Raw genomic sequence first — 27189 nt, forward strand, 5'->3', positions numbered from 1 at the left:
TGATAATGTAAATAATTGTTTAAGTAATATTTTAATGATACCATTTACTGATTTTTTTTAAAACTAATACGTACAAATACCATCAAAAAACATTGGTATCCCTTGGTCTGGTAAATCATACATTGTTGTCATCCATGACTTTTTTCCTTCAAGAACCTGCATAATTGATTTCACTGTACCTGTTTCTGAAAAAATGGACATGGTTTAGAATACAAAATAATATCTATAAAATATAACCTAACTTGCCCTCTATTAAGAACATTGCCCCATGGCTTTTATTTTTTTTCTTCTAGCATTAATGTTCTAAAACTGTGACCTAGAATTGTTTTTTTCTTGGTCTTGTTTAACCCATGATCCTTTACAGAAAAAAATGGAACATTATCCCCAATTTATCAAGTTACTTATCTAAAATACATATTTAGCGTAGTTTTTCCTGACTTTCATCAGTTTCAATGTTCCACAATGTATGCTGAAAACAGATGGAAAACGTAAACAAACCTGCACTGCAGTGCATGCCAATTGCCAGCCCGGGAGCTCGAGCAGTTTTCCAAGCAATAACCTCCTTAAATCTACCGGTCGATGAAAAGGTATTAAATCAACTGATCCCTGGTTGCATATTTTCGACAAAAATACCAGAAAATTCGATGAGACCCGCTCAACTTGATTTGAAATGATTGGCTATTCAACCGAATACACAGTGCCATATTTGGGTTACTGTTAAAAGTAAATCGTTCGTTTTGTATTCGAGAAGACTTGAATGAAGAGGATTACATAATACTGAGGTAGAAAACATCGGTATAATATGATAATATATATTTCAGAATTTTAAAGTAAAGGCTGTCAAATGAACGGGGCATATTACTGATATTACCTCTAATAAACAAAACCAATAAGCGTATGACTTATTCAGGGCACTTGCAATGTATGGGAACCAGTCTACAAGGCCACAAAATTCCGCCAAGAATAAACAAAGAAATTGCGGGATGTTGTTTACGTGTGTCACTCGACACTGACTGCAAGGTAATGAAAATGTGCTTAATTGTTGTGTATAACTGTTTTCTGTCTTTCAAGATATTGAAACAGTCGTTTAACATTTCAGACGTAACATCTGGGGGGGGGGGGGGGGAGGGGTCACCTCTTAATAATTTACTGCATCTACTACCACTGTGTATAGTGTCAAGATATAATAAATTAAAATGAAAAAAATCATTAAATTTTTTTTTATAGATTTAGGACAGCTAAATAAAGGGGCGACTATTTTTTGTTTGATGCGGGGGAGGGGGGGGGGAGGTAAAAATATATTAACCTCAAAAATGTTTAAAAGATATAATCTCATCTCAACTGAAAAAATGATTAATAATCTTTCCTTGTCTGATGCCATTAATTCCTTTACCTCAGTGAATTAAGAGTTTCTGAGTCAGTTTATTTCCTTTTGTAGTGGCAATGGAGGGGGGGGGGGATCAAACTTTGTTCATTTGAGATAAACATGAATAATATTTCCCTGATTATTAAGGAAATCATATATTCTATTCATCACTGGCTGGAAAATAATTAATCAGACTTAACAGTCAAAAAATTACCTTTTCATAATTTATCTTTTGTAGAAACAAAGAGTGGAGAGCTAATGCATGGTGCTAAGTATGGAAATGTCTCTTGTGGATTGGTTGTGCCAGAGACAAATGTACATTATTTCTATGTTGGGTAATGTCCTTAAGAGTGGAAGTTTTTTTCAATTACAAGGGATAAGACTTTTTCATATGTTATCACTGTACAGAGATCAAAATATTTTTAAACATTGTTAGGTACTCACTACATTATTCCATCTTTAGAAAAGTATTTAAAATTATTTTCTCACATTTTTTAAAGAGACCAATATTGTGAAGAGATTTTTTTTATTTTAATCTTGAATTTGGATATTATACAGGTCAGAAGTCTCGGTACACTTTGGGTGAGTGGCAGTTGGGAAGATGGAAGACCTTCAGATAGTTTGAGATGAAGAAGTTTTTTTAAATAATTGATTGTGATCATCATAGAATCAACTCTATTATGAAGATAAATTACGAGAAAGGCAGGTGAGGAATTGACTTCAATGTGTTATCACATTGTGTAAATGAATCTTCATTATTAAGATCTTTTACATTTCATTTTTATATATGAACTTGCTTTTCTATTATTCTAAACTTCCAAATATAAAATTAAAGTAGTTAAAGCATGCTACAAACATTTTAAGTATCTTGGCAAGTTTTCAGGGATATTGCAGATGTGCTTTAATTTCAAAAGATAACTAATTTATGCAAACCTGGAAAAGAAATGGATGTTATTATCTATAATTTCGAAGATTATGTTTATTATTAGCACTCCTTTTGTCCAACACCCGAGAAATCTGAGTATCCATCCTACTGTTGAATTAACTGGTGACCAAGAAAAGATGACAGAGAGGGGAATCAAATATGGATGCCATTGTGATCAAACATATACACACAGACTAGAAAATATCTGAAAATTTATAGATGAACATTCAAGCATTTATAATAATGAAAGTTATTCAGCAAGAGAGTTTTTGCACAAGTTTAATTTCAGTAAAATTGTGTATATTGTGCACAGAGGAACTTAGTATGTAACTCATTATGATTATCCATTTCTATAGAGGATGTATTCGGAGTATATTTAAATAATCATTATCTTGTAGAAAAGAGCACACAAAAATTTTCTCTCTGTGTGAAGCAAGACACAAATGCATACACTCAAGCATTAACCACAACCACTGTTACATATTTTCCAGGGTATGTGAAGTCGAGCACACACAACATCTACCACAACACCAGTTACATATTTTCCAAGGCGTGTGAAGTCGAGCACATACATGAAAATGTGTGAAGCTGGACACATATGCAAACACACAAGCATCTACCACAACCAATTACATATTTTCCAGGGCATGTGAAGTTGAGCACACACAACATCTACCACAACACCAGTTACATATTTTTCAAGGCGTGTGAAGTCGAGCACATACATGAAAATGTGTGAAGCTGGACACATATGCAAACACACAAACATCTACCACAACCAATAACATATTTTCCAAGGCGTGTGAAGTCGAGCACATACATGAAAATGTGTGAAGCTGGACACATATGCAAAAACACAAGCATCTACCACAACCAATTACATATTTTCCAAGGCGTGTGAAGTCGAGCACATACATGAAAATGTGTTAAGCTGGACACATATGCAAACATACAAGCATCTACCACAACCAATTACATATTTTCCAAGGCGTGTGAAGTTGAGCACATACATGAAAATGTGTTAAGCTGGACACATATGCAAACATACAACATCTACCACAACACCAGTTACATATCTTCCAAGGCGTGTGAAGTCGAGCACATACATGAAAATGTGTGAAGCTGGACACATATGCCAACACACAAGCATCTACCACAACCAATTACATATTTTCCAAGGCGTGTGAAGTCGAGCACATACATGTACATGAAAATATGTGAAGCTGGACACAAGCATCTACCACAACCAATTACATATTTTCCAAGGCGTGTGAAGTCGAGCACATGCATGAAAATGTGTGAAGCTGGACACATATGCAAACATAACAACATGTACCACAACACCAGTTACATATTTTCCAAGGCATGTGAAGTCGAGCACATACATGAAAATGTGTGAAGCTGGACACATACGCAAGCACTCAAGCATCTACCACAACCAGTTACATATTTTCCAAGGCGTGTGAAGATGGACACAATGCAAACATAATCTACCACAGACACAATGCACATATAACATTTAATCCAAAGTATAAAGTCAAGCTCAAACAGGCTCACTGCATGAAGCTGGACACATGCATTTACTTATGCATCTTGCAAAACTACCTCTGAACCTATATTCTAATAGATGTTTAAGCAATTTTGTTTCTTTATTTTGTGAATATGTAAATTACACGATTATGCTTACAAGATGTCAACATTATTAACCTGTACATAAATACTCATTAGATAGCCTTTATTAGTTTAAATTGGAAATACTAGTACTTTGCCTGATTTATGTTGTGTAGTTTCTCATCAGTGATCTTGAGTAATAACTGAGTAAGGCATTTTTAGTTCCATTTAAACTGTGAAGTTTTGACACATGTACATGCACCATAAAGGATGAATAATATTGTATTGTATTTTAACCTTTTTTATTTCATTCTTTGTCATTTTATTGCCTGTTCTAGTAAAAGATGTAATCTTGTAATGTTTGTAACTGTTTTTGGTAGATATTTATAAAGCAGAAATTATAACAGAAAAGGTTTCAATATATCTAAACTAAAAGCAAATAAAAAAGAGCTCTCCATCTATCAGATATCAGCAAATCAGATAACTTAGAGGTTAAGTCATAGGGAATTTTAAAGTTTATTATATCTATATTCTGATATCTGGTACCATTTTTACATTTGTGATTTTCTGTCTACAGTATACAAAATAGTATAAATTTTTATATTTTGTAGATGACAATCTCTAATACTAAATACAACTGGAAATTGATATAACGCGTGAAAATTTGTGTATTTTTAGTAAGATCGAGTTTAACAAAATGGGGTTGGGGTAACACAATAGACACATCAGATACCTATTTATTGAAAGTCAAAAACCATTTGTTGAAATCTTAAGTACGAGTGTATTAAACAAAAGCCAGTATTCAAGTAAGGATTTTAAAAAGTTTCATTATATATATATATATATATATATATATATATATATATATATATATATATATATATATATATAACTTTAATGCAGCATTAAAGGTGAAAGGTTAGATTTAATTACCTTTTCGTGTAAGTAAAGGTTACCTTTTCACCTTTACTTTTTGTAAAGTTAATACAAAGATGACCTTGCTTTTTGGAGCACCTTTAATGAGATTTACTTTGCAAGTAAAGTTTTGTAAAGGTGTTTTTTCAAGCAGTAATCCATACTTTATAATCCACGTTTGAAATATTAACAGTACTTCACTTTCAATGGCTATTACATAATACAAGTAACCCACACGATTGAGAACTGAGATATTTTTTTTTATGTAATCCTGATAACGTTTCGTTAACAAAATACAGATTTTCCCTGTAACCTGTGAAATATTTGTCATTGAAACTCTTCCGGATTTGCATAAGTGAAAAATCGATTTTTTTTTTCTTAAAGCAAGTAGGAAGGTTGTAAGAAAAGTTCGTGGACTATTTTCAAGGAACCGGCGATTTCTTGCAGGTAAAACCTTGACGTATTTTCAAACAAAAATGCAAAGATATGATTTTAAAAATGTTTAAATTAAAATATACAGCTTAATTATATCGATAAAATGTGCTTTAAAGAGTATGTAATTTTTATTCTGTACCCATTTTTTTTGAGTAATTGAAAAATTTTCAAAAAAAAATCACAATAATTCATAAGACCTCACAATAAATAATTTAAATCAAGAATCATTAACATCATTGGACGCCCTGGAGTACTGTGGCGTAAAAAAAAAACTGTGTGCCGGGGAGGGGTGTTAAAATGTACCTGCATGCCGCTAGAGATGAACAATATGTTTTCAGAGAATATAGTACAAAAATATCACCAGAGGTTTAAAGGTGGAAGGAATGATGTTTATGAAAATAAACGAACAGGAAGACTACTGAAAGTGGATGATTGTATCACTGAATCGGTACTTAGGGAATAATGAAATGACAGGGGAGTCACTGTGCATGATATTGCAGAGAAATTTGACGTCAGTGATAAAATTATACATCAGATAATTACAAACTACAAAGATGAAGATAATGAAAAGTGAAAGGTGTTTGAAAAGGGGAAACAGGTCTGCAGTCAAGTTGTTTGACGTCAACTGACTTCTTCTTGGAAATATCAGATGGTGCTTATGATCTGTTTCCCACAAAGTAAAAATCATTGTATATTTTGATTTTTAAAAAATACATGCTTTTGCGCGTTTTTAAAATGCTCACTAAATAAGTTATTACAAACAAAACGCAATTTATTGTTAGTGATATTCGCTCGCTTATAATGCCAAAATTAAATCCTCGCTAAAAATTCTACTCATACGATATAACATCCACACTCATTCGTCCTCCATGCCGGATAGCTATTTTTTGCTTTTTTGAGGCAAAATTGGTCCTTATTCTATTTCCAGCTGTTGGTAGATCTATAAAATCCAATCTAACCATGTGTATACATATTTCAGTAAACCCTGTGATTGAACGAGTGTGTTCAACGTAAACACCAAAAAACACAATAAACGCGTCAGTCTATTTCCCGATGTCAATAATTTTCCCGCTTTCCCACTTTCTTAGGACAAGTTCCCCGTCTACCAAGTTGAGCTTATTTTTTCCACTGCCGATTCTAACTAAAAACTCTTGTTTTGTATTTTTTACGTGTTTTAGAAGAAAGCTACCCCAAAGAATCTGTAATCATTATAATCGGTGTAAGTATGCAAAATGACGTACTTACTGAACTATATGAGGCAGCGATGTCCTCCTCATTGCTAATGCTGTCCTCCTTTTCTTCCTTCTTCCGCATTTTTTGGCGGCTATAGGCGTATTAGACTTGCGTTTTGGCATCTCTCCGGGTATTTACAGAGTCAGTACATATAGTGCAAGGAATCCGTCCCACACAAACTGTGTCCTCAACAATCTTTTAACTATGACTTTGCACAGTTATTTGAGAAATTCGTAACAAATTCAGAGCACATCCAAAACGTAATTTGGCGAATAGTTTAGAATTGAATGTTCCAATGCTTTGTGCATATATTGCGCATCCAAAATTCCACGTGGTGCGCTGTGATAAATAGATTTACTGGTAAACTTATTCTCTGCATACATCCGATTATTTTGATTATTTTAATGTCTTGTTTATCTGCAATAAATTTATGTAAGTTGTATTTCATGCTTTTGTAATAACTTTTCAGAATGAAGACAATGATTCTCAGGGTCCTCCAGCTTATTTTGTATGCGACTTGTACTTGTGCATATAGTAAGATTATAAAATTTTGAAGTTATTTCGTTTTCCAAACAACTGAAAAAAATTCCATTTGTGTGACATAATAATTGTGAAATAATTTGTGAAACTCGTGAGGTCAAAAAGACGGAGTTTGAAGTTATATATTAAAGAAAACACGAAACAATGGAAAAATCACGTTTTAAGCTCTACTTAAAAACCAACAATAAAAATCTTCAGTATTGTTAAAGTACACAACCACAGCAGAATCTAGTTGTATCAGTTGATTTTGCCGATTTGCAGAGGAAATTTATAACTTTTCTTAGATAAATATTCGATGCTGCTAATTCTATAAAGTTTAAAAGACTGAATTGGTATATCCTCATTATATAGACAATTTAGCATTACGGAAACCCACTTGGCAGGCTAATGACTATTCAACAACTTGGGGGGCAGACAAGGCGGTGGATGGAAATTACTCAGACCGCGGAGCACTAGGCAACCAGTGTACAATATCAGGGGACTTCCAAAAGACAGCAGAATGGAGAGTAGATCTAGAGAGAGTAGTCAGCATCAGTTACATCAACATCTACTACAGGACAGATAATAATCCTGGTATGCTATTGTATAAAATAATTCTGAAATATTTCTTTAAGATTAATGCGAATATCGACAATATTTTCCATAACTGTAGAAGTAAAATATAAAAAGCTCAAATGAAATGTCATTGATCGGGAGTATATGGCTTTGAATTTGAACTCTTGCATACAGGTTCGTACTCCAATCGATTCGCTGGGTTTTACCTCTATGTCTCCAACACTACGTCAAAAGAAAACGGAATACTCTGTTTCCATGAAATACAGAATGTGAGTGGTACACCTACAGAAGACCAGAGGATCAACTGCTCAGTGTACGGCAGATACGTTATATACTACAACGAGAGGAGACCAGGTGTTACGTATCCTAGTTACTACTCTGAGAATGCATTCAATGAACTATGTGAAGTGGAAGTTTATGGTGAGCTCCAACAGATAATTTCATTCTGAGAAACTAATTGCCATTTACATTCTATATGATATGTGTGGATTTCTTCCTTCACAATGCTGCTGCTCTTCCTATATTGGTAAAAAAAAAAATGAGGAAAGATAAAGCAATTAATTTTCGTAGATTAAACACATAATCATAATCAATTGTTACATAGGTTGTCCTGTCATTGGATATTATGGGGAATATTGTAACCAATCTTGTCCAGTAACATGTCAGGGGCGGCAGTGTGACGCCGTCACTGGTAACTGTTTGAAAGGTTGCTTATCAGGATATCAAGGTCTGCACTGCAGTTATTGTAAGTTACTTATTTTTTTGTTTCTTTCTTTCTTTTTGTAAATCCTGTTTTTCAGAAAATCATTGTATTGTCATCTTGTAAAACAAGATATCAAAAATAGATACTTTCGTTAGTAAGTCTTAGAAAATCAGTTTAAGAACGGACCTTAGATCTAGAAAACATACTGTAAAATTAAGTGTTAAGTGTTTTTTAGCATTTATTTGTAATATACTTTTTTACGTTATATTTACAAGTGAACTTAGCTTTAAGAAAACCTGCCTGGCAGCTTCACGATTGGACAGATAAACCAATAGCCTGGGGAGCAGCGAAGGCGGTCGATGGGAAATATTCCGAACGTGGAGCCACTGGAGGGCAGTGTACAATATCAGGCCCAGGTCAGCGAACAGCAGAGTGGGGAGTAGATCTACAGAAAGTCGTCAGCATCAGTCACATTCATATCTACTATAGGACTGATAATTTTGCAAGTACGTAATAATACGTTTGAGCAAATAAAATATTAACATGAAGGAAGGAACAAAAGTGTGTTTAGAAAATATTCATGGTCACTTAAAAAAAATCGAGGTTTTTTGCCAACACTTTTGGTCGTTCAAAGACGTATTAATTGGATATGAGAAATATTGTACATTTCGAGAATTTGCAAAGTGGCAATGTTTCCTTCAATATGGCGAATACCTGTTAAAAGTATAATGTAAAGAAAAACAAAGGAAACAGAGAAAGAAAATGCCATCAATTCGGAATGATTTCTCAATTTTGTTCTTATCTTTTACTGTGCTCTGGACAGGACTATACTCTTGTTTTACAAGATAACAGTATGTCGATGATTCCCTTTTGTATGTTTTACTAGAGAAAGACATTGATGGCAAACTAAAACTAATCGTTATCGTCAAGTGCCCTTATCTACGTAAAAGTATACCACTATAACATGCACAGGGAGTTTTAATCTCCTAATTGAATCGATACACAGCTACATATTCTACAAACGAACATTTTCTAAAACGAGACAAGCTTTTGACAAATAAGGTGATGATACACTAATACCAAGAATTTTGTTTAAAGTCATCATTTTGCAAATTCTATGGTCCATACAATTGCCTTGTTTGCAAATACAATCCGTCGTTATGTTGAATGTTGACACTTATCTAGTTTATTCACGAGGTAGCTTCCATGTGATTTATTTCTCATTAATATTCATAATATCTGCATAATAATCGATATTCCATTCCCATAAATTTTGATATTAAAACCTGCAAGCCGGGTTCTTTTTGTTTGTCCCCCATGTTTTACCTTGCCCTAGTCCAAAAGACTTGTGAACAAATGTGAATCTAGCCTATGCTACATAAAGATATTTACACATTTATTTCCCTCATTGTAAGCTGCACTAGAGTAGTTACATGTATATGCTGTATATCCCTAAAAGATAGTTCAACTAAATTAATTCAATACTAACTAATAGAATATTCATTTTTTGTGTGACCGGTCGGCAGGGGATGCTCACTCCTCCATGGCTTCTGATCCCACCTGTACAATTTGAAGTCCGTGTTTGCTCTGCTCCAAATTTGTATCGTTTCATTGAACTTTCGAGATTGAATACTGTTCGTTATCTTCACATTTCATCAAATACATGGGTATCCAGCAAAATATATACAAGTTTATTTGTGGCAAAGTCGAACAATTGCATTAAAATTCAATTGAACGGCCAAATCACACAATATTGAATTAAGCTACGACACACTTTAATACTCCCGGCAAAACTCTCTTGAATCTGAAAAAATGGAAAATTACATGTATTTTTACATCTCATTAAAACTTGCTGTCTATGACATTACCGAAATCTGAAAAGAAGAACATGGGATATTTTGCTTTGACCATATTATGACATTAGCTTTAAGCGATAAACTGTTACGAAACCCATAAACTTTTTATGTATCCCTAACAAAAAAGTACTATAGTATACTATATTATCAAAGTCTTCACTATAGTAAATCAATTGAAAGTTTTTACGTACTTTTATGCAAGTAATTTTAAAGATCGTAATATTTTATTTTTTAGATACCAAGCAATTATCCTATGTAGAAAGGAAATATTCCTTGTATATTCACATAATTTTATAATTTCAAATATTTACAGGATCAACTCCTTCCACCGCGACTCTTAGAGCAATCGCTCTAACTACTGCGCCATGCGGGCGACTTTCCATTGTGAAGTTTCCCTGGAATATTCTTTCATGCATGTTAACTTTAAAAACGTAAAGTGGCCTCAAGATAATCTAAGCCATTTTGAATTACCATACCTGAACACCCTTGCATTTAAGAGCCATTCTCTGTAATGACTTTAACTTTTATATAGGAGCTGTGGCACGCATAGTCTCAGAATATCTCCAAACTCTCTATGATAAAAGTCTTTGATACCGTAAACTCAAATCAGGCAAAAATTGGTTGCTACGTGTCATGGTTACCATAGCAACATGTCCTAAATTTTGAAAAATGGCATTTTTCAACATGTTCAGAGTCCCACAGTTAACGTTTGCAGCAAAGCAAACAAGTGACAATGACTGTTTCTGAAAGTTGAAGGCCTGATGTCTTAAATGCATGTTAACATGTTAGGTAAATCAACTATTACATACGTTACTATGGAAACAAAGTATTCAAAAGTAATAATTTTGTTCATTTAATTTTATAAAGTCATACACTTAAGAATAAAAACAATAATAGGTTGAAATGCAAGCAAATAATAGATAAGAGATCCTTGTAACATATACCAAGAACGAAATATGATATTTCGTATAGGTTGGCAATGGTTGCCATGGTTTTAATACCACAAAGGGATTTTAAATTTACTCTTTTAGTATTTTAATCTTAACCTATCTTTTTACAAAGCATATTTCTATATAACTAATGATCAATTTTAAAGGCGTTGGTGTGACCCTAATTTTCACATTTCAAAAAATTCAAATTCGATTTTTTAAATAGAGCGTTGCTATGGAAATAAGCCGAAAAAATATGCATAAAAATCTGAAAAATATTCTGTTTCCTTGGATACGTACCCTTGTATGTAGATTCCGAAAACTTTCATGATTGATATATGTGAACAACTAACCTGACTTTCAATTTTGACTACCACCCAATCTCTAACTGGATGCAAAAAGCTGGCACATAGGATTTAATATTGATATAAAATTAACAAAATCGAACATTTTCCCCTCTTGGTAACCATAGCTATAGTGTTGTATTTTTCAACAAACTTTATCAATATATGATATTCAACTTTAGTTCTACCAGATAAGTACTATTCAAGGTGAGTCAAATCATATGTTCCTTGATTAAAAGGTAAGTAAATTCCTAAAGCAGTAAAAAAATATCACTTTAAACAACTGGTACGTGTTTCCATGGTTACACTGCAAAGTAACAATTAATCCCATTTTTTCTTATGTTGTCGGTGTTGCAAGGTCCTAAGGAATTTATATGTGCCAGTCATGAATTTTATTGTTTTTCCTCAAGATAGTAGCATTAACCCAATCTTAGCAATGAATTTTGCATGGTTACACTGTGTTACCATGGCAACCATGAAAGTTATTTTTAGAATAATATTGCCAATACCTAATTACTTAAGGTCAAATATTTTTATCGTTTTTCTTCAATTACTGATTGAGTTTGATCATGTAACATCTAACATTAGTGAATATTGAGCGTTTTTCAGCATTTTTCAGCATCTAAAATGTATGTCAAATGTACCCATGGTTACCACTTACTTAGAGAAAAATTTTAAATAGTTTCTTTATAGCATAAGTAACAACAAGATGTCATGTTTTTGGGAGAATGGTTTGTTTGTTTTTCTTAGTCTTTATAAAGGCTTAATAAAGATTTGAAGTAGCTGAAAATCTCAATTTTTTCAAATTTTCTGGCTGTTGCCATGGCAACCAATACACATAGCAACGAAATTTTATTTGATATATGTTTCTGGTAACTAGTTGTAATAATGGGCAAAGTTTCATCAATATCGGTGACCATGCGTAGCAAAGAAGTTTAAGTGGTTACAGAGAATTGCTATTTATATGGCTAAATGTTACCCAGCTATTCTTGATAATTTAAAAGCGTGATTCTTATGATCCTCCATATTAAACTTCGATCACTTATATTGTCCAAGCTATGGCCTCGGGGGTTGGGGTTGGATTTAATTTATTACTTTAGAATATACACTATATAGGGAAAATTTCCTGTCTATTTGAGCTTTTCTGCAAATTGGTTCTTGAAGAAAAGTAATGGCTTTACATTTTCTATACGAGGGTCGTTAGAAAGGTTCGCGGACACGTTGATTTACTGGAAATATATTGTAAACTTTGAAGAATGACGTATGTCTAATTAAATTGATATCTTCTATTTATTAGTATGTAAAAGATCAGGTCCATTTACTAAAATTTTGAAAATATACGTTGATTTTTACTGCGCGGTCATAGGATTCACGGAGCAATCACGAGACGTTTTATGACGTTAGGTGACGTGACAACCTGATTCCAGACCTGTGAAGCTTTTTCACAGTTCTAAATATCTTTCATTTTTATAGACTTTTCATGTCTTTTTCTGACTTAAAAAATAAATAAGTATATCAAGTCATGTTATATTTTTTAATGTCTTTTGTGGTGTATCGGATATTAGTGAGATCTTTAAAACAATGTCTACGCAGTTCAGCGATCAGATATGAGAAACAATGAAAAATCCATAGGCGCAACGTCAATGCGATAAGCAGGATATTGGGATATCGCAGCAGTTGATAATCAAAAATTTCCATCCTTTCATTCTTACAAAGTTGTTACCACTTGAACACTTTGGTACTAGATACATGTAAGCCATCCCGAGCAGCATCTAAAAAACATTTAAGACTTTTTCGGGCATTTTTCTCTCTGCACATACAATTTTTTAATACCTGGCGCTCCAAGACGTTCAATGACGTTACCATTTTTTGGCTTTGTTTTTACGCACTGATAATCTATAATTAGTGATAAAACAGTCATAACTCCTCCAATTTAATTAAAAATTTCGCCAACTGACGTTTCATGAATATCGTAGTGAGAGGTGAAATATCATAAATTTTTATGCGCTACAACAGTGCAATTTTTAATTTCAAAACTATGTCTCTGAAATGTAAAAGTGCGAAAAAGTAACATGCTCCATGAAGCATGTTTTAGCTTAATAAGTTCGCTGTATATTTTTTTGCATCTTAATTGGAAAAGACGTATAGTTTTTACCTGCAGAGTTTTACTGATTTCATGAAAATAGCGCGCTCACAATAGAACTTGTCCGCGAACTTTTCTAACAACCCTTGTACTTACCTAGTATTATCTTCCCTTGAAAATGGTTTAGCTTTTGAAGAGCGTAAATGTCCTAAACAGTAAAATGCAAAATGTAGTTGAAATTGGGAGAGCCGAAAAAAATTAGAACTTTAAACAGACGAATTAGAAGCTTAGACTGGACTGCACCACAAATCCAGGCTAAATGTTGTCATTTAATTATAAAAATATCCTTGGAGTAATCTGTACATATACTGCAATTTTTGGCAACCTTTTTACAACCATTCCTCACGGTAAATTAAACTTGGCTTTTTGATATCGTAGACAACAGCATCTTCAATAAATAAGGAAGTGGGAAATTTTCGGATCTTACGATTGGTCATCAACAAAAACACTTTAATTGTTAATAATCACTCTGATTTTACACACAAGTACTCTGAAGTTGATATTAAAAGGGTGTAAGAGTTCCTCTGTGACAACATTCATGTAGTCTTTTGAGTCCAGATCTTCTAACAAACTGTTAGAATTACGTTGGGCATAAATTGTGCGCCATTCCTAGCCGACTTGTCTTTATATTTCTATGAAGCAGAATTTATCAAAAAACTTCTACATGAGAAAAAGAATTTTGTGGCCTTCAACCTGACATTTAAATATATCGACTATGTATTATCAATTAACAATAGTTACTTCCATTCATATGCCGACTCGATTTATCCCAGTGAATTTGACATAAAAGATACCATAGAGTCTGTCACATCTATTTCATATATGGATATTATACTGGCTATAGACGATAAGGGCCGAGGTATGACAAACGAGATCTCTTCAGCTTTTCCATCTTCAACTTTCCTCATTTATGTAGTAATATCCCGATGTCACCTGCATATGGTGTTTACATCTCCCATCCTATTCGATTACTCAATATATGCTCTGAGTACGATCAATGTTTAAACCGAGGCAGGCTACTGACAGTTGAAGTAACAGGGATTTCAACCTCTTTTAAAGTCAGCATCTTGTAAATTCTATGGTCTTTATAATGATTATATTAATTAATGATTTATAATATATTTTGGCTTACATGTACCATTCCAATTGTTTGGTTTTTGTTTTTATACTGAATTTGACTACAGAATGTTCCGTCTATGTGATCAATACATAGGGCTTGTGAAGTTTGACCGTTCAACAGGGGATGCTTACTCCTAGGAACCTGATCTTCTTCTTGAATTTCCAGGGATTTGTGCTTTATGTCCTCTTCACAGACTTGTATTGTTTATAGAATTTTCAGAGATCGATCACCTTTCGTTATATTCACCTTTTTCATTTCCCTTTCACCAAGAAAACAGCAAATTTGATAAATACAAATTGCTTATATAAATTCTCTTACTACTAATACGAAATATAATGATCTTAATTATTTTATTTGTTTTCTTTTAATTCTTTAATTTGTATGGACGGGCGGACGTGAAAGAAAATAATCCTTGAAAAACAAAATCATATGTTGAAGAGACTAATATTCTGGCTATAGAAACGCCGTATTCGAAATGCATTTATAGTATCTGGTGTATAAAAGCGCGGAAATTTGGATTTTAGGGAACTTAAAAGTCCTACTCTCCAGTTAAAGAAATATTTATATCATACCTTTGCATAAAACCTGACCAAAATATTTACATTTTTTACATATGACGGAAAAAAATTGTCAATTCATGTTAACCTCGCCATTCTAGCAGCACTTTTCAAGTACTATTAACGAGGTTGGATCCTGATATTTAAAGTCTTAAATTTTTTTTGTCAAGTATATTTTTAGTTTCTACACACATAGCTCAATTCAAAATCAAAACAAAAAATGGGGGTCAATACGCTTCTTTTGGCGCTACAGTACATTTAATATGATCTTTTTGCACTGAAATTTGTGTCTTAATCAAAAATCACATCTTCGACGTTTTCCCTCCAATGTTTTTATCCAAATAAATCATGGGATAAATTAAACTATTAGTCTATTTAAAAAAAAACACTTCAAAATTGTGACTAAGAAAAAGTTTCAAATTGCTTCGCATAATCAATTATTTGACCTTTCTGCACTCCAAAAATGTGATTTTTCTGGCATTAAAAATTTAACAAGCAAGAAAATTATTTTAAAGTCTTAAACTTTTTCTGAATTTAGGCAGATTGATCAAAGTTACCTTATATATTCAGAAAATAAAAACAAAAGTGGGGGTCTATGATGTAATTTTTTTAGATATTACTAAAATGTGTTAATTTTATGTTAAAATTGGCTAAATTTTTTCCTGGACTTTCAGAATATATTGACTATATTTGTCACAATATAATGAAAGATTTCATAAGAAATAATTTAATAGATATTTCAGAACCAGCATAAAACATTTCACTGCAAAAAAAAAAAAAACAAAACAAAAAACAAAACAAAAAAAAAACAACCCCAAAACCCCCCCAAAAAACAAAAAAAAAACAAACCCAGTTCTGTGTGCAGCCAGCATGGAAAAATAGGAATTTAAACAGTACTGTATATATTTCAAAAGGGGACAAAATGATCATTTTCTCCTAAAAAAAAACCTTCCGCCACAAAATATAGGTTCTGGCTTAATCCTCTTTGAATGGAATTTAATCGCGGTTTTTTCATTGGATATACTTTAATTTGCATTGAAGAATTCAGATTCAATGTTTGAACTTAAAAATGATGCAGAATTTTATACATAAAGGTCCAAACCAAAATCTGCTCAAAAGCTCAGGATCGAACCTCCTTAAACCAAAGCTCGCGATATCACAAGAATTTAGCTTCAAAGTACGCGGCATGGTGTTTGAACTTTTCCAGCTTTTTGCTGGGGACGACAGAGAAAAGGCTGATCGGGATTTCAGAAGACTGCCTGTCTTCATTATAAGAAAGAATGATGAAAATAAATCAGCATGCCTGATTCTTAATCTTTTATTCCTTATGAATCACATATGGTACTCACTGTATATGCTTTTTAACAACCATGTTCATATATTTGGTTACATGATTCTCGTTCCGTTTCACTATTCCTCGCCCGCGTGGCTCAGTGGTTAGCTACCCTCTTCCGGTAAGTGGTGCGTTTCAGTGTGAGTGAAAAATTCTCGAAGGGACGTTAAACAACATTAAAAAAAAAAAAAAAAAAAAAAAAAAAAAAAAAAAAAAATGTATTCACTAGTCGAATATTTGATCAACAGTTAGGACGTCATGTGCTTGGTATTTAACCCCCGTGACAAATTCTTTCTAGATGAAGTTTATATTATGATTTGCATTTTCCTTTTAAATCTTTAAATATAAATATTAAGAGATCTCTTAAGTTCACAGCATATATGTTACTTTGAAGTCATATTGTATAGGTTAGTATGAATATCTGGGTGTATCCTTAACATGCCGGCGTACTGTTGTGTAATGTAATACATTCAACATGTCCCCAAATGCATATAATGATTAAATGAGGCATATTTCAATGGAATGCTTCTTTTAATTTAATTTTTTTAAAATCTGTTGTTTATTATTTTTACTATCACTTATTTCTTAAGAAGGATACACCATCTATAAAAAGATCGGTAGGTTAGTAGAAGGTCGGTCGCTTTGTGATCCTCCGGGTTCTCTTTCCCGGCTCTGCTTCAACATTTAAACGTTAATTTTTTGACGACAAATGCACGGCACTAGAAGTGAAAGTTAAGGGTCCTCCACACACCCCCAGCCTATGTTCTTATATAACTGAGCATTACTTTTAACAAGCATATCAACCTTTAAAATCTGGCCAGGAATTGAAATATAATTTATGCTGATTTTTTAAAAATTTAATGTCATAAGTTTCAAGATATTTTTCCCACTGAGATTTGATACGTAGCGCAACAAAGTTTGTTTTTTCCTATCGTATATTATTAAGCCCACAAAACAACCATAAAACCTTAATATTGTAAGTCAACATATTTTTTAAAAGAAAGTAATTAAAGTTATAAAAAATAAATAAATCTCATCTTCTAAAGTTCATGGAGAAAAAATTAAGGAAGACTCCTGACAGTATTAAAGAAACATTAATAAAATAATTTACAACAAGAAATTGAATAAAAATAAAATTTATTGATAAAGAAAAAATATTTTCAAAATCTTTGGTATCGAAGTTCCTTTTTAGAGTTATCTTTCCTGTTGCTCGGGACTCAAAAACTATGGTAAGTCTCCGTATGTACGTCATCATACTCAAGTTACTCATTATTGGAAACAGATCAGGACAGATCTATATAAATAAGCAAAGCTAGAAATGCGCACTTAATTTATCAGTATTTATAAACACATAATGAGATAGGTTTTATTGAAACAATAGATTGTATAAATAAAACTTTTCTCGCAGATATACCGGTGCCTGTTATTTACGAATTATTATGCAACATAAACCCAAAGGTCTGCTGTTCTTTTATTGAAAAAATCGACACCTTTTTCTTTCAGTCACGCCGTGATCATGCCGTGTGTTTAATGTTTATTAGGGTGTCGCTCTTTAGTTTACAGTTTACTGTATACTTTCCGCTTGACAAAAACTTTATCTCTAAAGCGTCTCTAAGACCCCCTTACAGGCGGTGCCAGGCAAATCGTCAGTGCACAAACTATATAAAACCGGAAGTAAAAGTATTTTTCTCGATATACGTCTCAAGTAACGGGATGTGGAGGACCCTTAAGGGTCTTCAAACCGAGGCCCCGTGTTACGGCTGGTGTTGATACATTAAAGATCCCTCACTATTTCGGCAGATTGTAGCGCCATTCATAGGTCAAAGAAGAAAGTACGTTAGGAGCCAAAATCGGCCCTGTGCCCAAAATATGATGAAATTGTTTTTGAAATATGTCTAGAGTGGCAACTTCCTACTTCAGTTTAATGTTTGTAATTATCTCAAACCATTTCTCCTAGAGAGCTCTTTAAATATAGGGAGTTTTCATCACAAATTTACACTACTTGACGTTATGACGTCAACTTGACGTTATCAGATTTCAACGTTTTGATTTCGATACAGCACCAAAAATATGGATTTTGAACTGAAAAGATATGTAATATCTTACTCTTCTCTTGTCCCTCTGTGATCTAAGCTAAAAATTTCGATTGAGTTTATAAATTTTGCTGAATTTGAAGTTACTTAACTGGAAATATTGTTGGTCATTAATCTTGCTTTTACTTTTCTGAGAAAACGATTTCATCAAGAACCTCAATGGAATATAATTTATAGCACGAATTATATTCCAGTATTCCCACTTTCTTGCTCACAATATGATTTTGAAAGTCATAATGTACAAACATCCTCACAATGTCAAGGTTTTGTGATTTCGGAACTCCACACAAACCCTTGACATAAGTTGTTATTTAAAAATTGGACTTGTGGTTATACATGACGTAATGGGTAATTATAAACAAACCAATGAAAATATATTTTTCAAATCCGTCGTTTTCAAATTGCCCAACTCAAGAGCATATCTTTTGTGATTGTAAAGGAGACCGATCTTCAAAAAATAAATCTGCGATTTTTAGGTCACCTGAGTCACTCAGGTGACCTATTGCTATCTGTTTTTGTCCATCGTCGTGCGTCGTCCGTTAACTTTTGAACATTTTTAACTTCTTCTCTAAAACCGCTCAACCAATTTCAACCAAATTTGGTATATAGCATCTATGGGTGAAGGGGAACATAAATTGTGAATTTCATGATCCCTGCCCCCCTGGGGCCTGAGGGGTGGGGCTAAAACCACCAAAATTAATGCAATCTTTAAAAATCTTCTTTACTCCTGGACATCAAGCAGTCAAACTGTTGGCATAATTGTAATAAGCATGGAGCCTCTACCAAAATTGTGAAATTCAAGGCCCCAGGGTCAGGGGTTCTGGCCCCAGGGTGGGGCTATATAGATCATGTAGTGAAAGTGCATTATTTCTTTGAAAATCTTCTTCTCTGCTCCTGGGTATTAAATAAAGTTACTAAGTACATAGTTATGATGAGCAAGAGTGCCTCTTCCAAAATTGTGAAATTCATGGCCCCAGGGTCAGGGGTTCTGGTGTTAGGGCGGGGCTCTATAGATGGTATAGTGAAAATGCATTATTTCTTTGAAAATCTTCTTCTCTGCTCCTGGGTATTAAATAAAGGAACTAAGTACATAGTTATGATGAGCAAGAGTGCCTCTTCCAAAATTGTGAAATTCATGGCCCCAGGGTCAGGGGTTCTGGTGTTAGGGCGGGGCTCTATAGATTATATAGTGAAAAAGCATCAATTCTTTGAAAATCTTCTTCTTTGCTCCTGGGTATTAAATAAAGTAACTAAGTACATAGTTATGATGAGCAAAATGCCTTTTCAAAAATTGTGAATTTCATAGCCCCAGGGTCAGGGGTTCTGGTGTTAGGGCGGGGCTCTATAGATTATATAGTGAAAATGCATTAATTCTTTGAAAATCTTCTCCTCTGCCCCTGGGCATTAAGGTGATAAACTAAGTACATAGTTAAGATGAGGAGGTGGGCTTCTTCCAGAATTGTGAAAACCATGGCCCCCTGGGATAGGGGTTCTGGTGTTAGGGTGGGGGCTCTATTGATTATATAGTGAAAATGCTTTAATTCTTTGAAAATCTTCTTCTCTGCTCCTGGGTATTATTTAAACAAACTAAGTACACGGTTATGATGCATAAGGATGCCTTTTCAAAAATTGTGAATTTCTTGGCCCCAGGGTCAGGGGTTCTGGTGTTAGGGCGGGGCTCTATTGATTATATAGTGAAAATGCATTGATTCTTTGAGAATCTTCTTCTCTGCTGCTGGAGATTATTTAAACAAACTAAGTGCATGGTTATGATGCATAAGGATGCCTTTTCAAAAATTGTGAATTTCATGGCCCCAGGGTCAGGGGTTCTGGTGTTAGTGTGGGGCTCTATTGATCATATAGTGAAAATGCATTGATTCTTTGAAAATCTTCTTCTCTGCTACTGGAGATTATATAAACAAACTAAGTGCATGATTATGATAGACAAGGATGCCTCTTCCAAAATTTTTAAATATATGGCCTCAGTTTTTGGGGTTCGTGAGGAGGGGGGGGGGGCTCTATTGATTATATAGTGAAAAAGCATTAATTCTATTAATCATTAATTAATCCTGTCTGCTCCTTAGTGTTGAGCTGATAAATAAATTGCTTAGCTATGATGAAAATGGGAGCTTCGAACAGAATTTTTAAATCTTGTGGTCCTAGGGTCAGGGTTTCTGGCATAACGAGGGGGGGGGGGGGCTTTTGATAATATAGTGGAAAAGTGTTAATTCTTTGAAGTCCATAGTTATGATGATGAGGGTAACTCTTCCAAATTTGTAAATTTCTTGACCCTTGGTCTTGGGTTCTGGTTTTAGGGTAAGGTTTTGTTGAATCTGTAGTGAAAATGCATTGTACCTGTGAAATTCTTCTCTGCTTCTGGGCATATTGGAAGCAAACTGAGTAAAAGTTTAAATGATATGAGTAGCGTATTTCTACCAGATTTTTAAACATCTGGACCATTGGTCTAAGCATTATGGTCCTGGGCAGGGATCTATTAATTTGTATTCTACTGAAAGAAGTTATTCCCCTTTTCCATTCACCTTTGATAATTAATCACTGTAAATAATGTATTTGAAAGGTTAATAGAATAAGATAATTATACAAGAATGTTTATCGTATAATTAAAAAAGTACTTTCTTAGTTTTAATAAACAGGTAGACCTGTAAGTAATAGATAAATAGAAATGAGACAAAAACAACTTATCTTATTAAAAGTTCTTCAAAGACCATAAGAGAGGTCAATGCTAGAAGTCTTAATTATAATATGGGTTTAAAAATAGTACAGAAGCACTAATAGTTTGTTAATAGTCTGCATAGTGTTAAGTGGGGGACAGATTAGAACTTAATTTATGAGTTGATACTGAATACTAGACTAATTATTTTGTTGATCCTGATCTTCCTACTTCTCTTGCTTTAGGACAACAAAGCTTCAAGTATCAGTGTATTTAACTTCTAAATTGTTGTATTATACTCAGGTGACCGTTAAGGCCCTTGGGTCTCTTGTTCATTTAAAGTAACCAGTCAAAAATCCTACAAATCGACACGTTCCATTTTAAAGACGAGTAATATTTTACAAAACTTGCCTACAATAAAAGTTTTTTTTTTTTCTGATTGGTTCCAGTCCTAGACCAGGAAGAAATGAAATTGTAGCTTTCTAGCCCAACTTTTAAATAACGACATATGTCAAGGGTTTGTGTGGAGTTCCGAAATCACAAAACATTGACATTGTGAGGATGAATGTACAAATCGAGCGTGTATTTTTATGATGAATCTTATTAAAGGCACTATCTTCCTTAGATTTTTTTTTCAATAAAGTATGATATTTTGCTAATATATAAATAAAGCTAAAACACTATTTAGTACTTTGTTTTGGTTTATTCATAAGAATACATATAAGTTAACATAAAAATCTTTTAAACATTTAACCCCCCCCCCCCCCCGAAAAAAAAACCATCAAGATGCTCAGATTTCTTTAAAAGTATACAAAACAGCATTCAAAATGTCTACGTTATTTTTTTTTTAATTAAAGTTTTAGCAATGAAACCCCCCACCCCACCCTTTCTGACAAATCGCGCAAAATTCATGAATCCGCCCTTACGTCATGATTTCACCATTATTCGTGGAATGTAGTTCAGAATCTGTTTCACAAGATGGTTAGTAACGTGGAATGCCCCCTCCCCCCCCCCCCCCGCTTTATGGGGTCACACATACGCACATCCTTTTATTGCAGGCTTATCTGCCATCAAGGTTATATAAATAAATGGCACTAACCTGTGTATTTTTAAAGAGTTGCGTTAATTTCTTATTTTTAATTTAAAATGTTTTTATTTCATGATTCAAATATCAAAATATGTTCCTTATTTTACAAAACTATACTGTAAAATCAAATGCTGATGGTTTCCACCGGGTTATAAAACACTGTTGTAAATTCCTTAATTTTGTATATTTCTATCTAGAAACATAACCGCACAAATACAAGTGTAGTCATTTAAATTGATGTAATGAAGCATGCAGCGTCGAACTTTATAGAGAGTTCTTCAGGATTTTTTTTAGATTAAATGTGTTCGTTTCGTATAATCAACGTTAGACATGTATTACGTAATGTGTTCTTCCAAAGCAAATACCATAAAAGAATTTATTTTTATCAAAAATCTCTCTAACGTATATGTATCTACAGTCCCATATTTTCACATCAGACTGGTGGGTGAGGAAATCTTTGTATTTACCGTGACAATATATCTTCATTTTCAAAGATACACTTCCCTCAGATAGCTGACATGGAAAACTTCCTAACGTATTTTCATCCACAATTTATTTTGACTTTTCGAGAATAAACAGATAAAAGACTTTTTGAAATACAGTACTTAAGTAGATATTGATATATGAAGTTTTCTTCAGTGATAACTTTCCGATAAAAAATACACTATATTGAATTGAATTCCAGAACTTATTTACTTTTATTTGTAATTACGCAGCACAGTTAAGGCTGCAGTAAGGAGGCGGGGCCTAATTTATACTGGAAATGCTTACTATGACATTACACAAAAATATAAGTTCTTCAAATTACCACAAAATGAAATGATTTGCTATTTTAAACTGTTGAATAGCTTTAAACTACATCAATACTAACTAGTGCATGCATTATTGTCGTTGGTTAAATCCCACACAGCAATATATAAAAAATTCACTGATCGCAATGCACTTGTCAATGTGACGTCATATTGTAAAATTTGACGCAGTTTGTATGCAGTGAGAGGCGGATCAAGTTATATTTATACAATGAAAAATCTATTTTGTAATTAAATAAAATATAAATTGTAGATATATAAGAGGCCATTAACTTGGATGCGATGTCTATTTTATGATTTTATTCATGTACTTCCCGTACATTCCCTAGACAAGCGATACTGTCGTATATTTGTATGCAGATTCATTGAAGGGTAATAGAAGGGTCGTAATAAATCGATATATTGCAAGGGCATACCCTCAATGAATTATGACAAGCTTTTACACATAAACTGAAGAAGTACGAAGATATTTGAAAAGTGCTGCGAACCTGTTGAAATCTTGCAAATGAATTAATTATATCTTTATTTAATGTACTTGACCAGCAAAATATTCAACATACGGTCTAACAAATGTAATTTAAGCAATTAGATAGTAGAATCTATATAGGTTCGCAGCACTTTTCACAAACTACAAAGAGTGTTGAAAATAATTATATGTTAAACTTAGAATTTTAACTTGGTTATGCCCTTGCAATATTAGAATTTATAGATGACCTCAATACTTCAGGTATATTTGCTAAAATCACGTGACAAGTCTAAATAAGAAATCTAATCGTCCTCAACATGTAGTTTTCAACCACATTGCATTTGTCCGATAATAGTAAAGTCCTAAAAAGAAACGCCCATCCTTGTAAAGAATGTATTTTCTATCTAAAAAACTCGCCTATATTTCCATTTGGCGCCTTAACTGTACTGCGTATAGGAACCAAATTGGGAACCAGTAATTTATATTCAGATATGACTGCCGCAATTCGGAAGTTTGTTTAGAAAGGTTGTAACATTTTAATTCCTTCAACGACAATCGGCTTTATTCCACAGTATGCTTGAAGCGTGTGACACACACCGCAGTAATGGTGAATAAAACGTGGAAGAGGCAGAATTTTTGTGTTTGTTTGTTTGTATGTTGTTTAACGTCCCTCTCGAGAATTTTTCACTCATTTTGAGACGCCACCACTTGCCGGCGGAGAGCTGCAAATTTTGACCTATACTCGTCACTTAGGGCCATTGAGCAGTGAGGAATCTTTTTCGTGCCAGCACCTACTGCGACACAGGACCTCGGTTTATACGGTCTCCTCCGAAGGACCGGTCTCCACTTCCCACAGTGGGATTCGAACCCGCGACGTTAGGATCAACTCCTTACTCAGACGCAGACGCTCTAACCACTGCGCCACGCGGGCGCGTAGGTTTTTTGTGTCTTTGTGTAAAAATGACCTTTGTTGTCATTTAACTTTGAAACTATATACATGACCGTTGGAACCGGGGTGGGGGGGGGAGGGCGTGCCCCCCAATAATTTTGCTGATATATAGAATGCTACAGAAAAATAGCTACCATATGCTTGTGCTCCCTCAAAAAAAATACGTCTGATGAACTTTTTTTTGTTGTTTGTCAAGGAATTTTTGGTAGATGATAGTGCCATCCCCCACCGCATACTGAAAATGTATACTTGTGCCCCCCCCCCCCCAAAAAAAAAGAAAAAAAACTGAAATTGCTTCTCATGGACCTGATATATATTTATTTCAGCTCATGATAAAGCACAGATTTTCAGGAATAAACCGAATATGCATGTCCTATGTTAACCTTGCATCTACTAGTAAATCAGCTAAGCTTATTTGATCGGAGTTTTTTTTTCGTTATTGTAAGGTAAACTTGAAAACAAGATGAAAATGAACACTTTCTATAATGGACACGGATCAATGAGTATAAAGTTTATTAAACGTTTTAAAAATAAAAGGAAAAGGTGACTTAAATCTGTTACAGCTCTTTTCCCAAGACTTAAAACATTTGATGAAATTTGAGATCGACCAGGAGTGGCAGTAATATAGGAGTGGTTTTGGTTCGCTTAGCCGCTGTCGATTTTTTTTTTTTTTGCCGTGCAATGTAAATATAATGCCCCCTCCCGTTTTTCAACTACTAAATCACATAATTTGCTTCAACGAACATCCTCATCCGAAACTTTTTTTTTCAACGTTCTGTGCCTGAATTTCCTTTTGAATCGTTTTCTCGCTTCCCCACCCCGTCGTGTTTTGACATCTTTGGATCTCTGACAGATAAGAAATGATAATGCACTTAGTATATATATATAGCAATTTTAATTGCAATGAAGTGTACCATTTGAAATATAGGCCTTTTTTCGTTAATGCATTATGGAATATTAACAGCATCTCTTACAACATGTACAATATAGACTGATGCATTTAAAAGCTTAGAGGCGCAATACACAACAAATGTATAGCGTGAAATTAAAAATCAGCATTAAAAACGTATGCTTTTAAAACTAAAGCACTTTTTAATAGAACCATCAACGTTTGTGCCTTATATATGTACGTTGTTTTTTTATGAAAATGCAACCATATGACCTCAGAATATTGATAAATTTAAACAGACCTTGCAAATGGCTTTAAAAAAAAAATATTGGGAAATGGGAATCTAAAAATTAAAAAAAAATCAATAGGATCTATTGTGACATAATCTTGTAGCTTATAACGTAATTTATTCACATCTACTGACGGTAGCTATAAACTCTTTCAGTTGGAAAATGAAATTAATTCTGGGATAATCTACATGCACATTTTCTTTTTTGTGATAATAATATTACTAATTTGATTTGTCATTTTAACATGTTTTTGTTAATCAAGTATATTCGTTGGGTCTTAATTTATTCCTCTCGATATCATATTTGTCAGATGCATGTAGGGTATGCAACCATCGTCATCAGCGTTATCAACCTTCCATATTTCCCAGTCAGTTAATATGCTATTTTTCATGACAAATAGACTCATATGGAAAATAATAATATGGTCTATGATATATTTATTTATGAACATTTTAAATGAGTTACGGAGTCATAATTTCATCTAAGTAAAGTTACACCTCTCAATGAACTTGATATCCGCCACCGAAAATAGTCATGTAAGGTCAAATTAAACATACAGCCCATTCCTCGAGCAAATTCTTACTCAGTTTTCATCTGCCTTTCATCAATATATTTTGAAATATGCATGTTTTATTTTGCTCGAGGGATGGGCACTACTTCAATTTTAGGAATATCTAGTGAAAATATTGAAAAAATAGCAATTTCCGGGGGGAAAAAAACGAATCTTTAAACGTGGTGAACAGGCCTAAATAACGGAGTGTGGAAATTTTCTTTGCATACTTTAAAACTACCAATCTTCTAGTACATTTAGATAGTTATTATATTTTGGTAAACCTGTATATTAAATTACAGAAAATTGTGGGCCTCTGTATAATAGGTAACGTACTTAGTTCTTTGGCAATTCATCTTAAGCAGGTGACGTCTCTACATGAGCTAAAGGGACTTTCATCAGCATACAATCAATCAATTATAAAATTTTGGATCATTATGCATGGACAAAACGTCAACAATTCAGTATTTTTCCCCATGTTACAGAAAGATCTCTATTAAGGAAATCAAAATATCAACGAGTAGCATTGATAAAAATATTTTGATTTGTTTAGGCCCTGGTGCATACTACCATCGATTTGCTGGATTTTACGTTTACATTTCGAACAATACAAATAAAGACAATGGCCATCTTTGTTTTCATGAATTGCAACAAGTAAACGGTACACCAACAGAGAACCAGACGATTAACTGTCCATTTGATGGGCAATATGTTATATATTACAACGAGCGGAGACAAGATTTGCAGTATCCCAGTTACTACTCTACTTATGCATATAATGAATTGTGCGAATTTGAGGTGTATGGTGAGTTTAAAATTA

At 33.5% G+C, this 27189-nt stretch overlaps 1 protein-coding gene and 2 long non-coding RNA genes across 3 annotated transcripts in view; all 3 read left to right on the forward strand.

Moving 5' to 3' along the window:
- The first annotated feature begins 904 nt into the window (after positions 1-904).
- Positions 905-1998, forward strand: LOC133175200 (uncharacterized). Its single transcript, XR_009719244.1, has 3 exons — positions 905-1020; positions 1605-1701; positions 1925-1998. It is a non-coding gene; the product is annotated as an uncharacterized LOC133175200 (long non-coding RNA).
- A 3561-nt stretch (positions 1999-5559) lies between these two features.
- The window catches only part of LOC133175160 (receptor-type tyrosine-protein phosphatase mu-like), a 47675-nt gene continuing 26045 nt past the window's right edge, over positions 5560-27189 (forward strand). The window contains exons 1-3 of the mRNA XM_061310280.1: positions 5560-5686; positions 7377-7598; positions 7755-8000. Coding sequence (XP_061166264.1) covers positions 5560-5686; positions 7377-7598; positions 7755-8000 — 595 coding nt within the window. The remainder of the gene's footprint in view (positions 5687-7376; positions 7599-7754; positions 8001-27189) is intronic.
- On the forward strand, positions 8202-27097 carry LOC133175199 (uncharacterized). The gene is made up of 3 exons (XR_009719243.1): positions 8202-8325; positions 8559-8789; positions 26923-27097. It is a non-coding gene; the product is annotated as an uncharacterized LOC133175199 (long non-coding RNA).

This window comes from Saccostrea echinata, unplaced genomic scaffold (genome assembly GCF_033153115.1).
Source record: "Saccostrea echinata isolate AGI-Se365-2 ecotype Australia unplaced genomic scaffold, CSIRO_AGI_Sech_v1 ptg000061l, whole genome shotgun sequence".
Classification (NCBI taxonomy): Eukaryota; Metazoa; Mollusca; class Bivalvia; order Ostreida; family Ostreidae; genus Saccostrea; species Saccostrea echinata.